Here is a 17723-nt window from a genome sequence, read left to right as displayed (position 1 = left end):
CGAAAGGACTGGCGGAGGCGCGGGGCGGTGGGATGGACTTTAACGAGCGCGGCTACACACGGCGGCCGGCGCGGCCCCGCCCTGCCCCGCAGCCTCGCTGGCTGGCATCGGCCCTGACCCCGGCGGCTTTCGGGCCAGGGCGTCACGAAGCGCAGGAGGCGGGAGAGGCGGCAGCGCCCCCGGGCACACGGACCCACCGGGACCGGCGCCCGGAGCCGGCAGACCGGCGGGGAAGCGGCAGGAGCAGCACAGGCGGCGGCAGCGCGGGCGGGCAGGGCTGCGGCGAGGGGACACCCCCCTCCGTGCCCCCCGGGGCCGGCTCCTGCAGACAGGCCCCAGAGGTGTCTCTGCGGAGAGCTGCGGTGCCCGGCCCTTCCCGAGGGCGGAGGGGGCGTGGCAGGGAACCCGGGGGGTGCCGGGAGCTGGACCCCGCTGCCTGCAGCCCGAGGGGCGGGCGGCCATCCCTGCCTGCCCAGCATCCCCGCCCCGGCTCCTTCTGCGGCAGAACTGGCGGGAAGGGGAACAGACGGAGCCGAGTCTCCGCTGGCAGGTGCCACTGCCACGGCTGGAGCCCCTGACGGAGGTGGGGTCAGGGGAGAGGCGACAGAAACCCCTCGTGTGAAGCTTTGCAAAGGCCCCCTTTGGCTGTGCCTCCCGAGGAGCAGGGGGAGGCAGGCACCCAGTTTTCTCTGACACTCTCTACTCCAGCCAAAGTTCCCCAAAGAGATGAGACCAAAGTCCCCTGAAAGGATGAGACTGCTGCTGAGACAGGAGCGTGGTGGTCTCAGCCGCTGCCCGGTGCCTTCCACACCTGAGGCTGCTGCCAGATCCAAGCCTGTCACTACCACAGGCCCCGTGCTAGAAAAGTGCAGAGCTAATGCATAGTTATAAAGCTGATACTGAGAAACAGCCCAGGGGTAATTAATTTCACTAGAGCAATTAGTGAAGCTACGCTGGCTCAGCCCAGAGGTCCATCTAAGCTCAAGTCTCCAGCTACAGGTACAAACAGGAGGGCTGGGGCAGGGTGAGGACAGGGTCAGCACCAACCCCGGGTTCCTCCCAGATCCTGGGGCCTGGGAATGAAAAAGCTTCTTCCAGGGGAGAAAAACAAACAAACAAAATTTTAAAAAAGCAAAAAAAGAAGAAAGGTTCTGCCCCCCCCTTTGATTTGGTCCAACAGAATTGTGCTTCAGAGCAGAAAAAGCATCAACAGCCATGGCTGTCTGCAGCCATCTACTGAAGACACTTTGTCTCCTCACCTACCTAAGGAATATGCTTTTAAACCCATTCTCAATTAACTTTTCCTTCTCCAAATGACACTCAGTCTGTAACCAGGCACTGGGACAGGGTGGTTACAGACAAGGGACAACAAGTGTCCTGTCTGAACAACTCTGGAGAAATCTCACGGCTTTAGAACCACTTGGTTCTCAAAGAGTTAATGGTCCTAGGGCAATGCTGAACCTCCTGGTCCCAAAGGGAGCTTCACCCTGTTCATTGTGTAGGTTCATTGTGTAGTGGATGGTTGTTTCGCTACTGAGGAGACAGTGGGCTGGGAGCAGCCCTGGGCTGGGTGAGGCAGGGACACCCTGGGCTGGGTGAGGCAGGGACACCAAGTCCCAGAGCCTGAAGGTCATGTCCTGCACTGGTGGAGCTAAGAGAGCCTCTGGCTCTAATGCCCCCGAGTTAATCCATACCCGATGTCTCTGATCTGCACCGTAGCTCTAACCCCCTGGTCTCCATTCCCAATTTCATTGTGTCAACCTGTCTCCCTCAGGTGCACAGAACCTGAGTAAGAGACTGCTCTCTCACACAGGGTGCTGGGAGGAGGCTACCCCAGTGCTCCAGCCTCCACCTCCTACTCCCGTACCTACAGATTACCAGCTACAGTCCTGTTACACCACTGCTGTCAACAAATGCCACTGTGAAGAGCTGGTGTCCGGGCTGCAGGGCAGCTTAGAGCTCAGAGCTACCACTGCTGAGGAGCTGTGAAGGCCACCAGCTGCCAGGAAGGAGCTTCCCACCCACCCTGGATCCTGCGCCTTCGCCTGCACAGCGCAGGCGCTCACCGCGAGTGTCCGGTCGTAGTGGCAACGCTCTCCTCCAAGATGCCACACAAGGCCCATCAGGGGGTTCCAGGTGATGCTTGGTATGGCTGTTCTGTGACTTTCAGCACAGAGTCTAAACAGGAGCTGGAAAAACACGAAGGTGAATGGTGGACCAAGGCGTATGCACCGGGAATGTTTAGAGGTTCAAGTACTTCAGCTCCTGTAAAAGTTTGCCTGAACTCAAATGGGCAGGTCATGTAAACTGGTAGGACTTGAAACTTCACCTCAAACCAACATCCAGAGCGAAGCCCTGGTTCTGGGACCGTCCACATCTCAGCAGCCATGTCTGCTGGGAAGGTGAGGAAGAATGGCTGTAGTGAAAATAGATCTCTGAAGTCTTTGGCCATCTCCGTGGGGCAATCAGGTGCCTTGGTTTTTAGGTCTGCAGGTATGGTTTTGCTCTTTGCAGTCCTTCCTTCAAGAACTGGAGGTATGTTGCAGTAGAAGGGTCTTCAAAATTGGTTGAGAAACTAAAGATGCTGCTTTCAACATCTTCAGGCTTCATCGAAGTAATGTCCAGGAAGTAGTTGGCATTGATATGGTGAAGCTGGGAAAGAAAACAGCCAAGGAGAGGAGACTTTAAAGGCCAGAACAATTCCCCCACCACTGCCCTTGCCTCTGTCCAGGCCACAGGTGACAAGACTGTAACAGCTCTTAAAGAATCGCTAATACTTTGTGTATGATCCAGTCAAGAGAAACATCTGTGAAAGACAGCGGTCTCTTTGTTACCCCGAGAGTCCTGACACCTCACTTAGGGTAAGATGATTGAAGGAGATCTGAGAAAAGCTCTGAGAAGGGGCTGGGGAGACAGCAGCCCACCCATGCTGATGGCTGCGCCACATGCTCTCTCAGCCCAGCCCAGCTGCAAAACCAGCACCTGAGCTTCAAATGCCTCTGTGCTTTTTCACTGATAAGGATGGATTTTCTCCAAAACGTGAGCCCAGGGGACAAAGGGTGCAGGAAACAAGCTACAGTGGCTTGCCAAAGGTCATGTCCTCCAACTAGGGCAACGAGGAAACACAGGAGATGTCTGGTTCAAGGCTCATTGTTTCCCCCCTGCTCAGAGCTGCTGTTCTGTCTCTGAATGAAGAGCAGCTTGTTTCAGGTTTCTCCGCAGAGCTGCGCTCTGTCTGCCACAGCATCCCTGAGAGCACAGCGCCCTGAGGGACTACAGCCCCACCAAGGCTGGAGGAGCCAGGGAACAGCTGGGGGAGCAGACACTCACTCGGGGTCTGCAGAGACCCAGGAGAAAGCACGTTGTGATGGGCAGAGCCAAGCTCAGCTAAAGAGGTGATGAACGTACCACCGTGCCGTTGGGAAGGCAGATGATCATCTCCACAGGGAAGTTGTATTTCTCCAGGTGCAGGTCAGCCAGCTTGCTGTAGAACTCATTCTCTCTGTTGGTCTGTAAGGAGACCCCAAAGAAACATGTTTGCACACACCAAAACTAGAATGGTGCAGGTGTCTCCCTCACACATTTTGGTTGTAGATTTTGTCCCCAGATAATAAAATCATCCCATTCCTGGCAGTTCCCAAGCACACCAATGGTTCATCCCAGCTTTTCAAAGTGTTCCCAGGCACGCCAAAGGTCTGATCCCAGCTCCTCCCAGTGTCCCCACCTCTGTGACTGACCCCATTTGACAGCACAGGCCTGGAGACAGGCTCGCAAGTGGAGAGGTGCAATCAGGAGACAGTTCTGATACCATTTGGCTGCTCCCTGGGTTACAGAGAAATCAGTTTGTTGGTGGCAGAAATGGCCTTGGGCAGGGCTATTGCAGTGAAGCATGTGGTTTAGCTTTCAAAATTGGCACTATGACAGAGTGAAGGGGTTCACTGTGCCATTCTCTTAGCCTGCTTCCATCTGGTGTTTGCTTGGCTCCTGCAATCGCCAGGACATGGAGGGCTTGGAACTGAAATCCCCCACTGGTGCCAGTGTGAGGTCCCTGCTCCTGCTGGCACCCCCACGCCACGCACCGCCGGCGCCCACCAGCGCCGAGTGCAAGGGCAGCTCTGGCTGTGACACTCACCTGCAGCTCTTCCAGCTCCTTCACCAGCGACCAGCTGCTAATGAAACTCTCGTTCAGCAGGGCAAGGATGGGCGAACTTTCCAGGACGGTCTCCCGGAGAGTTCGCCCTGAACCTGGAATAAGACAGACACACAGACAGACAGACAGACAGACAGACAGACAGTGACTTGCTGCTTCCTGAACTGACTCACCACATTTGATGCCACCACAATGGCACCGTGATGCCAACACTCTGGTTGCTGTGGCAGTTGACTCCTCTTCCCCCCAGCCTGGCCCATTGCCTTTTTCCTCCTTTCTTGGCAGTTTCCCACAGCTGGCCTAAGGGTTGTCTCAGATCTGATCCTGCTGCTGGGGACCCTAAACTCTGATCAGTAATCCCCTCCTTCCAGCTCTTTCCATTCAGCATCTTTAACGCCAAAACAAGTCACAGAGTATTGACTGCTGGCGCCTGACCTGCTCCCTGACCCCCAGCCATTCCACAGCCTGAAGGAGGCACATCGTGTCCTACCACACTGGGAATGTCTCACCTCAGCAGGACTGGTCATCCAGGGCACCCCACAGCAAGATTGAGTGCACAAGCTTCTTTTCTGCTTTTGCTCTCTCAAAAGCTTCTGTGAAGGGAAGGTAGGAGACCTGGAGGCAGAGAGACAGCTTGAGAAATAAACGCAGAACAACCCACCTCAAATCCGAGCAGGCTCTGAAGGAAACAGCCCTGCTGCATCCCACAGGTGACACACATGCACACAGTTTAATCTGCAGCAGATCATGCAGTAGATCCCAAAGATTAAACCAAATGACAACTGTGGTGCTCTCTCCAGGGATAACTTCATCTCCTGGTGAGATTTTAGTGAGTCCCTCACCGTGTGTGGGCTGTTACAGGCAGCTGCAGAGCCCCATCCTTACACACTGCAGAGACCATCTGCACAACTGCAGGCAGGCAGGCTGCCTGCAAACACACCTCACCAGCCTGGGAAATCTGGCCTTGAGATATTTATTACAAAACCTCACTGAAACAGCCTAAAAACCAGTTGTGAGGGACCCTACGCAGAGATTGTTCCAATTGCTCAAATGAAGGGAACTTTATTACCATCTTGGCAGCTGAAAGAGACATTTGTAAGCTCAGGCTCAAGGAGGCAGCCACCGAAACGAGTCCCTGCAGCCAACCAAGCAGTGACAGGCAGTAGCCATCTGCTCCACAGGCTGCCAGCATGTGAAACAGTGTGGGTCACCCAGTGCTATAAATCTGTGGCTCGCTGCGGGATGCAGAGGCACAGGAGGATGGTGTGTTTCCTGCTGATAAGGGAAGCTTGGTCCAAAGGTAGCTGAACGTTGCAGAAGTGACGCCAGAGGACTGTTTGTAAGCAGCACGATTACCTGCCCCGCTCGGAAATGGTGTCGGCAGCTGCTGATAAGAGGAAGGAAGGATGAGGCTGCGTTTACAATATGAGCCTGGGACACATCACATCCAGGCTGTGCTCCAGCCTGTGCTGCTGTGCAGCCCCAAACAGCCTTTCAGAGATGCTGGCCTCCCTCAGCTGGAAACTGGAAGCCCATCAAACCGCACACCCGCTGCCTCAGAGGGAGGGAGAGAACCTCGTGCTCTTCCCAGTGCTGCTCAGGTTGTGATCCAGACCTCTGGGGCCTGCTGGTCCTTGAGGGGACTGGACAACTCAGTGAAGGTGACCTGCCTCAAATAAACACACCCAGGAAGAGCACGGCCCCTCCTTCCTCACCTTCTTAAACGGATACATTGCCACTTCCAGCTTCTGGGCTGCCTCTTCCCAGGGGATTTCCTGCTGCCAGGTTATCTCTTCAAACACAAACTGAATGGGCTCCCCTGAGGGATCCCTGCTGTCAATCACATTTCCGTTCTCATCATGGATCACAGAGGGGATTGAAGGCCCTGGTGATTCCAGCTCCATCTGCAGGAGAACAGGATGAGAGTTGGACACTGCAGACTTCCCAATCCTGCTTTTCTGTACTCCAGGACAGGATAACGACACAACATAATACTATGCTCTTTCTAATGAAGATACAGCTTGATCTGTTGTCTCCTGGAGCTGCACTTTACCAGCTGCAGATGTGTTTTATTGGGCAGTAGCAAGAAAACAACTTAATTTCCTTCAGTTACTGCCTGACTGTGCTCGCTAGACTGGAAAAGCCTGAGACCTGTTCACTCCATGTCCTCACCTTCCCAGTGGAGATTTTTGACTGTGTGACAGCAGCCTCTTAACATCACTGGGACCTGCAGGACTAGTGTGAAGCTCTTGCTTGGGTCCCTCACAGAGCCCCTGCAGCCACGAGAGGGTGCAGTGGGGAAAGCTGGTCAGGACCTTCCCTGCAGTTAGTGTTCTGCAATGTCTGAAATTAGTTTGTGAGTCTCTTTTCCTGACTTTTGGCAATTAAAAAGAAACATGGATCTAGTTCAGGAGCAAATGGGACTGTTAAATTCAGGCATTGGAAATCCTGAGTTACATTTCCTGCCCCATGAGCTGGGATTACCACAAATAACCTCATGTCGTTTCAACATTCAGACGTGCTGCTGTTCAGATACCCCCTGGGCTCAGGTCTGGGTTCAGCTCCTCATCTTCACCCCTGTCTATCAGGCAAGTTTTTAAAAATGGAAAAAGGCACAGGACTCCAGGAGCTTAAGATTCAACCCACACAGAGGGGGGAATGAAAATCACAAGAACTGGTGACAGAACTTCCCACAGAGCCACATACACAGATTGACAGAGATCATGTTGTTACACCTGAATGTTGGAGATAAAGCTCTACAGGATGGGGAGAACTGAGGTTATAACAGATGCTGCACACACACACAAGATCTGAGTGGCTACAGACCTGGGGCAGGTAACCAATATCCACTTCCATGTTGCTGCTTTCGCTCGCTCCGTACAGCCACTCCATGTCAACGTTCAGAGACCTGCAAGGTGAACCCGATATGCTCAGAGTCACCCGAGGCTGAAGCTGCTTATGGGGAGCCCCAAACAAATGAGAACACCCAGTGCCTCCCCTTGCAGGGTCAGTGCTGAAGCCCAGAGCCTCTGGCTCCTTGAAGTTCAGTGTGCTCCCTGCACAAGGCCAGCACTCCTAGATCCCCGCTGGAGGGGGGATCTTTGCTCCTCCTTTCTTCCCAGCACTTAACTTGCACAATCTGATCCTGCTGAACTTTTAAAAGTGTTTTTTTGGAAGGAGTTTCTGGCAGAGCCCTAAGTGTCTGCTTGCTGTAACAAATGTGCTGACAGAGCCACAGGGACTGTGTCGCCAGGGGAATGTTATAATAGAATTTTCACTCCAGCTGTCATGGGCAAAGAGATTTGAAGCTTCTCTCCCCTGAAACACTTCCAGCTCCTTGCCAGAGAGCAGGAAGGAGCTAGTGCAAAGCTACACACACAAACCTTAATCTGTGAAACACCAAGCAAAAAATATGTCGAAGCAAGAGCATCAGGCTCTGCTGAACTTCAGTGCTTTGAGCCAGGCAGTGGGACTGATGGGGCTGCTCTCTACACACTGCCGGTCTCTCCCCATCCTCCAAGTACCAAGGGACAGCTACAGGTGAGTGAACTGGACTCTGAAAAGGATTAGGGATCCTTAGCAACTAGCAGAGATGTATTTTCCAGTTTTCCAGACAATTGCAGAGCTCAATTAACTCAGACTTTCCAGGGGCTTGCTGAAAAGCACGAGCTCATCCATCACAGCCAGCCAAGGAGCCTTCTGGAGCTTGCAACAGGTATCTGACATCTGCAAGAGTCCCTGCTACAGCCAGGGACTGCTGGGACAGGTCAAAGGGAGCAGCACTTCCAGCAGTGCTGCTAATGAAGAGGCTGCTGTCTCTCTCTAAGGCAGTATCAGGCCAACTTAAATTCCCCATCCCCATGTGCCTTCCCAAACACCTGCAGGTACCTCTCTCTGAAGGGGTTTGGCACAGGACAGCCCAGACTCATGCCAGGTGCCACCAGGTTGTGCAAGGACAACCATCCCCAACCCCACGCTCCCCATCCCCAGCAACCTCTGCCCTGCTTTTCCCCATCCCCCCTCTGCCCTTGTCCCTCCCTGCCTCTTCCCAGCCAGGTGTCCCTCAGACCTCTTGATAAACAGAACTATTCCTGAAAAATTGCATCAGAACCAGCTTAGGGAGCAGCTGTATCTGCAGAACTGAGGACACGATGGCCGTGACCACCGCTGGCAGAGAGGGACGTGTGGGGAAAACAGATAAGCCAACAGCACAACTGAGCCCAAAGCTCAGCCTGCAGAGCTGCCATCCCTGCCTGGGCCACGGTGCTGACACACTGCAAGGGACAGGGCTGTCACTGCACCTATCTTCAGACAACAAGAGCCCACCAGCCTCCTGCCATGCACAGCTCCCAGTCCCACACAGGACAGGATTCCAGGGCCACTGGGTTCCACTGGGCTTCACTTACAATGATCCTCAGGTCTGCTCAGCACCCTGGAGGGTGGAGAAACAGCTGTACCTGTTGTTAGGGACGAAGAGCCGAAACTCTCGGACGTGGGAAGAGTCCTTGGAGAGGATGATGTGACCTGTGAACTGGGCTGGGGAGAACCAGAAGGGGAAGTCTGGTGGCTCGTTCAGCTGGAACTCAGCGTGGATCCTGAAAGGAGAAAAGAGCCACCAGCTGCAGTGCTGTGAGGAGAGAAGGGATCACGCGCCGCAGATGACAGCGGGGAGAAGTTCCCTCCAGGCACCAGGAATCAGAAAGCTAAGTGGTGGCAGATGTTCAACTCACAAAGCTTTTCATGTCACACAACGAAGAGGGAAAAAGACTGGAGCAGATCCCCTGGGTCAGGATCATCTCCAATGGCCTTTTGGAACTGGGCAGCAAGTGTCCATCCAGGAAGGATGAATTGAATTATCATTCCTTTGAAACGCAGGAGCAGCAGACTGACTCAGTCACCCTTTCAGCTTGATCAGGCAAACACAAGCAGCATGAAACACTCCCAGTAAAACAAGAGATTCCCCAGACTCTCCCCGTTGGGAAGGCACTTCACACACCTCCCCATTAATCAAAATCTAACAAATTTCTTGCTAATCAGACTCTCCCTTTTCAACCAGGGATACCTCCAAAACAAGGTGATGGGGAATGGTTGCTGTCCTGCATCTGGGCAAGAGTCCCTGCCTCACCAGTGACTCGGTGACACTGGGAGCACTGGTGCCCTCTTCGGGTGTCATCAAAGCATCACACGCAGGCAAGAGCTGTCTGTGAACCACCCACTTCCTCACAGGGCTTTGCCTCCCTCGCAGCCTCCTCACATCTGGTCTTGCTTGGGAACAGCACTGCAGACGCAGTGAGATGCACGCTCCCTGCCACAGGCTCCCAGCAGCCTTCTGCACCCCCCTGACACACGGAGGAAACTGAGGAGTGCCCCCAAACCCTCCCCTAACCCCCTGAACCCCTGGCCTTACCTGAACGCTATGGTATAGTAGAAGGTGCTGATGGCTTGGATGCAGGCCACTGCTCCTTGGGGAGCAAAGCGGGTTTTGACGAAGGGGCGTGGGTGGAACATGCTCAGAAGCCTGTGGATTATGATCTAGAGAGAGAGTTGTAAGAGCACAAAAATGAGAAGGGTTCCTCCACCACAGGTCAGCTGCAGTGCCAAAGTAACCCCCCACCAGATCAGGAAGGCAAGAGAACTTAAAAATGGACTTGGAGACTTACCTAATCACAAAACAAGGAGATAAAGCAAGACTCTGCTTTTAAAAATAAATCCATCTTCCATGCTTTTTGTGCTATTCCCAATGTCTGCAAGCTTCCATCATCACAGCCAGCTGAATGTCTTGAGTATGGCAAACTGATCTAGGAGGCTGCCTCCATCAATACTACTTAAGACTTTGAAAGACTGGGTATGGAATCAATAAACACACCAGGCTGGGAGGTGTATCAACCGTGCGATCAGTACCACCTACCCAGGCACCCTGGGGGCAGCGACACACACACCAGGCTTTACAAACTACATATACACAGCGTTTCACTTGTCAGGGAACCACTCAACAAGTGTTCCTCAAGGCACAACTGCTTCATGCAAGTGCTTTCTGAATAACCCCCCTCCTCTTCCTGTCCAGGAAAGACTAGCCTAAAAACCCAAGCACTTAAACAAAGGAAGATGAAGTTACTCAAGTCAGCCTCATCTGGCCATGAGAGACACCCAGAGCTTTTGCCTGCTCTCAGTTTTATCTCCAGTTTAGAAGTCAGTGCTCCTGGCTGTACACTGCAGCCTTTCTGCTCCCTTATAAAGGCCAAGGAGACATAATGCAATAGGTCTGTCCCTCTAAGGATTCCTGTGCTTCATCTGCTCTCAGGTACGCAGGAACAAGAGCTTCATCTCTCACCTCTTTGCCCTTGGGAGGCGGTGGGTAAAATCTGTTGTTGGAAAGATACCCAGTGAAGATGTTCAGTTCGCTGGGAATGATCCACCACGGGTCCCCAAGATCCACTTTATTCTTTGGAGGAAGAAAGGCTTTAAACTGCCTGGCAAACAGCACACTTATAGGGACTGCTGGGGCAGTCCAATTCCTCAGCCCAGACAGAGCGACGTGAGAAATCTGTGAACAAGAGGCATGATCAGAGCCTGGACCTTTTAAATTATTCCCACCACCCCAACCACCACCAAATCGTCCTGTCAACTTTCAATTACGTGAGTTAACAGGAAACGGGAGAGAGTGGAACATACAATTCAACACCACAGCATTTGGACTGAGCTCCAGGAAAGCCACCTCTGATGTCTCCTCCCAGGGTGAGTTAACTGGGGCACAGAGCAGCTCAGTGCACTGATGACACCGAAAGGCCGCAGAAAGCAGTGAGCTCGCTTGTCAAAGGAAACCCTACAGGCCTCAGCAAGCCCATCTCCCCTCCTAATGCACTAGCACTTACTCCTGGTGATGTTACCAGCACACCAGACGTGTTTATACCAGAATTTCTGGCTATAACACTTCTTGCATGACACCTACTCCCAAGAAACCGTCCTTGCTCTTCGTCATCGTCTCCATGAGCAGAGGCTGGAATTTAGCCACAATGGACAACGTCTCCCCATTCTGATCAGGCGTGTCCTCCTCTTCAAACTCTGAGGCAGGAGCAACCCCTAGACAAAGCGACAGGAATTTAAGCAGCTGTTCTCCCCTCCCTCCCTCCCTTTTAAGCAATGGTGAAGTGATTACACATTTATCCTGGCAAACCCAGGAGCACTGGGAGTTTCCCAGCTGTCCCCACGCTGCGGCAGAACTCAGACCCAGCCCAGAGACCAGCTTCAGCCACATGAAGGAAGGAGAAGCCATCCTTTTAGCAGGCTCTCTAAACTCCACAGCTCAGGCAGTCTCATTTCACCTAGGAGGGATCAGGACACATACTTTATCCTATTCATTACAACACAGGCAAACAACTGTCTGTATTTGACTCTAAGCTCCCGCACATTATCATCACCACACTTCCTCCTCTGTAGCACTGCCAGGAGACATTTGCTACACACTGATACAGTCTCAAAACGTGACTCCTCTCACAACTGCTATCTCAGAGAGACGGCTACAGCCAGAGCAGCATGAATGAAGCACTGAGACTCACTAATAGTTTTGGCCTTGCCCGGGCTGAGCTGTATTTGTTGCATTCACCCACCCCAAATCCCCTTTAAGCTCCAGACAAAGTAACTTATGTACTTTGCTAGTCCAGCAATGGGATCTTGTGTCTCATAAAATCTCCACTTTGTGAAAGTGATGTCTGGTGCTTAAGCCTTTCCAAAAACTCGTAAAGCTTAGCAGGCTCTCTTCATGTAAATAAGACCCAAAACAGCACCCAGAAAAAAAAAATCAAGACGAATAAAAACTCTTGAGGGCACCACCTTTGGCTTCTGCCCAGTGGGTGCAGAGAGCTCTGTGAGGTAGACAGATACCTACCTGTCAGCTTCTCAGCTATTGGCTTGAACTCTTCGGGACTGAGGTGCAGATCATTGTTTGTGTCCAAAGAAGAAAAGAGAAACAGCCCCTCACTTCCCAAAGACTTCAGCGCCAGCTCCTAGTTTGGGAAGAAAGAGGCAAGTGAGATTTCATTTCCAACCTCTTGCAGAAACTCACTCCAGCCCCTCTCAGCCTGAGTTGATTTGCATTCCTTCCAGCACACACAGGGCCATCGAATGGAAAGATGAACGCCCCTTGGCAGGATTTTGTGCTATTTACAATAGGGATCGGTGTCCAGAGCTGTTGGCATGAGCATATTAAAACTACATCTGGCTGAGTAATTCACACTGAATCATTTGCTCAGAGTCATCCTCAAAGTCTTTTGTCACAAAAATCTCAACTTCTCCCAGACGCTTTGTCCCAAACCCACTGATATTCAGAGCACCTGGAGATGGGGATTTCTGGGATTAACTGATGAGCTGTGAACCAAAGGCAGCCACGTGAGGGCTCTCCACAGTACAGAAACACTGAGCCCTTGTAACTCTGCAGGAAGCAACGGAACTCACACCCATCCCAGGTCTGTGCCAGCATCACCGTGTGTAACTGCCCTGCTCTGGTCAGGTTCCCTGCCAAGTCTCCTGCCTCAGCACTGGACGGAGCATTTGGGCCCCTCGCTTTGCAGGGAGCACTGCAGACACAGGGCAGCCACACACCCCACCTCCAGAAACTTCTGCAAGACCCCAGCCACACTCTGCCTCAGTTTCTTCCTCTGCAAAGCCCACATAGAGACCATCCAGTGGAAGACACCACAGAAACATGACGTGTCCCCTGGAACAGCCCCAGAAAGGCTCTAGATGCTTCGAGCCATTTCCACTCCGCAGCACTCGGCGCCGAAGGGAAAGGGGCAAACTGCAGGCAGAGTAAGAGCTCCACGATGGTGTGCCAGGAGCAGAGAGACACAGAGCAGGTCAGACAAGTCACATCACTGCCAGCCAGCATGCAGCACACCCCCGTGACACATCATTTGGGGCAGCTTCCCCTGCCACCCCCATAAAAGCCTGAAGCTGCAAGGATAAACACTCTGCATTCTGCTGTTTAGCCGTGTTTATTCTCTATTGCCTGCAGCACCATTACCATCCCCAGAGCTCCTGAACTAGTTTATTTTCCATCTGTTGCCTGCCAGCCTGAAGCAGCACTAATGCAGCCTGGAAGGCTTTGCTCCCGTCAACTGCAGGAACAAAAGCACTTAAGAGCCTTCCAGGGCAGTTTCAAGACGGAGGCAGACAGAAATAAAGACCCTGGAATACAAACCAGAGATCTGGACGTAGACACGGCTGAGGAAGGGCAGGGAGGAGAGTGCACAGGAGCTACACAGCTGAAAAAGGCATCAAGGAACAAGATGGATATTTATCTGCACACAGGAAGAACATGCTCTGGACTGTCCACCTTCCTGGGGCCAAAACGGTGCCTTTGTTCCCCAAATGCACACTCTCAGCCCAATAAATAGGTAATAGCATTTTCCAGTGAACAACTGCCCTGTTCCTTGACAGCCAGGTGCCAGGGCCACATCACAAAGCCCTGGGCTGGGCTTCAGTGCTGTTCTTGGCTCCAGCCGTAACGCATTGATCTGGTACGGGTGCGCGTGATGGCTCAGCGGCCGGGAGCTGCGCAGGGAGCACACGACAGATCCCTGCTCTGCAGAGGAGGCTGGGCTGGCCTGGATGTGAGCTGGGCTCTGGAGAGACGGCTCACTTCCCAGCCCTCTCCACGGCACATCAGCTGTTCCCTACTGATGAATCTTTCAGAGCCTCTCTTCTTTTTGCACTTCACAGACCGGGACCTCTGGGACAAAGTTTTCAGTTGGTAAGGCTGCCTGCTGCTCCAGCATTAGGGAAAAGTCACTATTGTTTACTTAAACAGGGCTGAGGGCAGGAGGAGAACCAGCTACACCCCACAAATGAAGAATGACATCTCTGGCTGTGTCTAAGACAGCACAGTGTGAAGTGGGGGAATACGAGTGGCTGGTGTGGGACATGAGCATCCAAAAAACAACCTAAACTGAGAGCACGCTGCCAGCCCTCAGCCTGCATGGTCACAGGTCAAGCAATGAAAAGCCATCAGCTGTGGAACCATCTGACAATGATTCCTACAACTGCAGCTGGCCAGAGACGTGGCAGCTTTGTGGTTGGGCAACTTACATGTGTGCACACACCTCACATGCTTACCAGCAGCTGGAAGAAGGCAGCTTTCCCTGTTAACAGGGTCAGTCCAGGGCTCTGCCCACTTCAGACGATGCTGCTCTCCCCAGATGTAGTTAAAAGTCACTTCACCAGCAAAGCTGCCTTCAGGATCACTCATGTCTGCACTCAGAAAGCACAGCAGCTCAGTGGCAGCATCGCAGGAGCCCCACCACACAGCCTTACCCACACCGGGACCTGGGGACCACCTCCAGCTGGAGACAAGATCCCAACCAAGGAGGAGCAAAGACCTGGGCAGAGCACACAGCAGCCCGGCTGCCCTCAGCCAAAAGGGATGGCAAAAATCATGTTTGAAAGGGGAGAGACGTCAGGGCTTGGCCTTTTGTCTTCTGATAACACTTAAGCTAAAGAAAGCTCTCTGAAGCCTGTGGGTTTTGTTTTCTTTTTTCTTTCTAATCGGGGATTATAAGAAATAAAAACTTCTGTTTGTGCCAGAGGAGCAAGACTGAGCTTTTCCAGGCTTTCTGTAGAGGAGGAGAGCTGTGGTTTTCACAAAGAGTTTTCTTCTCCCACCTGCTCGTGGGTTGTTTAGCTAAATAAGTATTTCCTTAGAAAGAGACAAGACATATGCTTGAAGCAAGAGGAAGGAAAAAACAAAACCCTGGGGCTGTTCCCATTTTGCTCGCCTCTCCAGCAGTGCCCAGTCAGAAACCCTCCCGATGCCTCACGCAGGGCTGAGGTTATTCCAGCCAGCCTGGGACAGGCTGCCCTGCCTCTCCCGTCCCATCCATCAGAGGAATTCTTCTCATTAACTGGTTTGAGCCATTTTCCTTTTGGGTTTTTTTTGCAATTCAAGAGACAAAGAGAAGGACAGCCTCTAAAAGCACTTGTCTTTTTAATGGAAATACCAAGAAGCCTGCTCTTTTCTGGGAACTTTTTTAGGTGTTCAGGGACACAAGCTGAAGAGAAGAGCCAGGGGAGCCTTATCTTTAACAAAGGCAGGCCTTCTCCAAAGCACTGGAATTTTAAGGATTACAATCAAACCCAATGTCAATCGGCATAATTAAAATAACCCCAACAAACCAAACACAAAAGACCCCCAAACCAACACAAAACCCTCCCCCCTTTTCAGCTCACATCCTGCCTTCTTTTGCTGCTTCCATGGTCAGGGAACACCAAACCTGCACTTACAGCATGAAAAAAACGCCTAAAAAACAAGTTACCTGAGTTTTGGGTGGATTTACAGGGAATAAAGCTGGAAGGAGGCCCCATCGAGAGGAGGTGCAAAGCGTCACGCCAGGAGCTGTGCTCCGGGGCTCCTGCTCAGTCGCCTCCCGGTGGAGGCTGCTGGCCTGGAAGGACGGGAGTCACGGCAGCCCCACGGCTGTTCCAGCCCGCCCCGGCCACCACAAGCCCTGCGGCCACCAGAGCCGTGCAACGCCTCGTCCTGGCAGCAGCCGCCTCAGGCTCGCAGTCACTGGCGTGCGGTGCCACAGCGCTGTGGCGCCCTCAGCCTGCTGACGGCCACGGCGGCCACCTTCGTGCGGTGGGGCCCTCGGCCCAGCAGGGCCCACGCCTCGGTCTCAGTGGCCACCCACGCCTGGAGGTGGCCGCCTGGCCACAGGCACATCGGCCCCGGCAGCCACCCATGTGTCGGGTGCCCTCGGCCCAGAAGTGGCCACCTCAACGCCCACGGCCACCAAAGCCCGGTGGGCACCTCAACGGCCACGGCCGCCGCGCTGCCTCCTCAGCCTGGGCACCGCCACCACAGCCGCCACGGCCACCTCAGGCCCAGCAGCCGCCGCAGGGCCCGCGCTCCCCTCGCCCCCGCGGCCGCCAATCCCCTCGCGGTCGCCACGACGGCGGCGCGCGGGCCCGCCCGCCATTTCATCCCTCCCCTCCCTCCCCTCCCCGAGGGGCAGCGCGGCCTCGGCACCCGTTTTCCCTCCCCTTTTCCCCGCCGCTTCTCCCGTCCCCCCGTACCTGCTGACGGGCTAACTCAGCGTCCCGGTAGTACTTCACGGCGACCAGCGCTGCCAAAGCGGCGAGGACCAGAGCCAGGCGCGGAGGGGCCGCGCCGGGACCCGCCATCCCCGCTCCGCTCACCGCGCCGCCGCCATGGCCGCGCCGAGCGGGGGAGGCGTCAGGCGGGCAGCGCCCGGCGAGGAGGGGCCGGGGCCGGGCGGGGGCCCGGAGGGGAGGAGAGGGGCCGGACTGGGGGGGATCTCCGGCCCCTCTCCTCCCTTCCCTCCCCTCCCCTCTGTGTCCTAGGCGACCCTTCCCTGAGCTCCAGCCCCCGGGGATGCCTTTGCAGCCGAGGGGCCGCGGAGCTCGTCCGCGGCCGGCACCGAGCCCCGTCCTCCCGCCGCCACATCGCGGCCCCCCGGGGCTGGAGTCACTGCTGCCAGCACCCCACATTTTGGAGGCGTTTCCCCGATCCTGTTCAGCACCCCAAACTTTTCCACCCTCCCTGGGTTCTCTGTGCCCTTCAGGTCCCTCTGCGCGGCTGCCACGTTGGCTCCTCAGCAGTGGCTTGGCCAAGAGACATATATATTTAGTCGTTTTAATCTTTCCTCATAAATCAGCCTCCTGCTCCTCCTTACACGCACTCCTGCACCGCCGCTGAAATCCCTTGATTGCTGGGGAAGATTTAGTACCATTTGCTGCTGCTGCAGGGCTACCCGCGCAGAGCTTTGATCTCTCCAAGGGCAGCAGGAAGCGTTGGCTTTTAATCCTTTGAAGCTTTTGCTGTTTTCTAAGCCTGCCTAATCATTTTTGTTTTAGCTTTAAAGAGCGTTCTGGTAGGAGATGACGAGAGCATGACCAAGCCATTAAGAGAGCAGCCACAGCCGAGCGGAGGTGTGAGCGGTTGGTGGGAGAGGAGAAGACCCACATCATTGCTCTGCACCAGCGAGACTGGGGTGGTGATGGGGAGGTTCAGCCTCCTCCTTGGGACGCGGGCGGCTCCTCTCCCTGCCCGCAGATCCCCAAGTAGCGCTTGATGTTTGTCTTGGTGGGGCAGTGCCAAGCTTGGGCAGCGTGGTGGACCAGACTACTGGGGAGTCTGCCAACAGAATAAACACGGGGTGGTTTGCAACTGAGATCAGCGCTGCTCCCTCTGCATGGCCAGAGGAGGATGGAGAAGGTTCCTTCCGCCCAATCTGCCATAGAAGAAAATGTTGGTGAAATCCAGCTCTTGCTCTTTGCTTTCCAACTCCTCAGCCACCAGGAGGAGATGGGAGGAACGGAATTAGCAGGAGTAATGCCTGGGAGCAGAGAGAGGTGTGAATGAGTTAAACACTCAAGCGCTTTAGGCAGATGTGCTTTAAAACTTCCCAGACTCATTAGGTTGGGCAGCGAGGTGTGGAGAGCTTCTGCTTACCTCAAATAACCTCGCAAGTACCTTTACAGCACAGGCTGTGACAGGACGAGAGAGCTTTGGAACAGGACAGATGTACTGTGGTGCCTGGGAAAGGAGCAAGAGGTGATA

General features: G+C 54.0%; 1 protein-coding gene across 1 annotated transcript; it reads right to left on the bottom strand.

Annotated features, from left to right (window-relative positions):
- Positions 1-29: 29 nt before the first annotated feature.
- SELENON (selenoprotein N) lies at positions 30-16337 on the bottom strand. The gene is made up of 12 exons (XM_084274282.1): positions 16217-16337; positions 12036-12153; positions 11100-11230; positions 10482-10694; positions 9558-9682; positions 8608-8745; positions 6977-7058; positions 5866-6054; positions 4660-4765; positions 4133-4245; positions 3409-3510; positions 30-2652 (listed from the first exon to the last, which is right to left on the bottom strand). Exons 1-12 carry the CDS (start codon positions 16322-16324, stop codon positions 2482-2484), a joined length of 1596 nt encoding a protein of 531 aa, XP_084130408.1. The 5' UTR covers positions 16325-16337; the 3' UTR covers positions 30-2481.
- Positions 16338-17723: the final 1386 nt, after the last annotated feature.

This window comes from Gallinula chloropus (assembly GCF_964237585.1).
Source record: "Gallinula chloropus genome assembly, chromosome: 22".
Taxonomy (NCBI): Eukaryota; Metazoa; Chordata; class Aves; order Gruiformes; family Rallidae; genus Gallinula; species Gallinula chloropus.
This window is presented reverse-complemented; position numbering and strand designations above follow the sequence as displayed.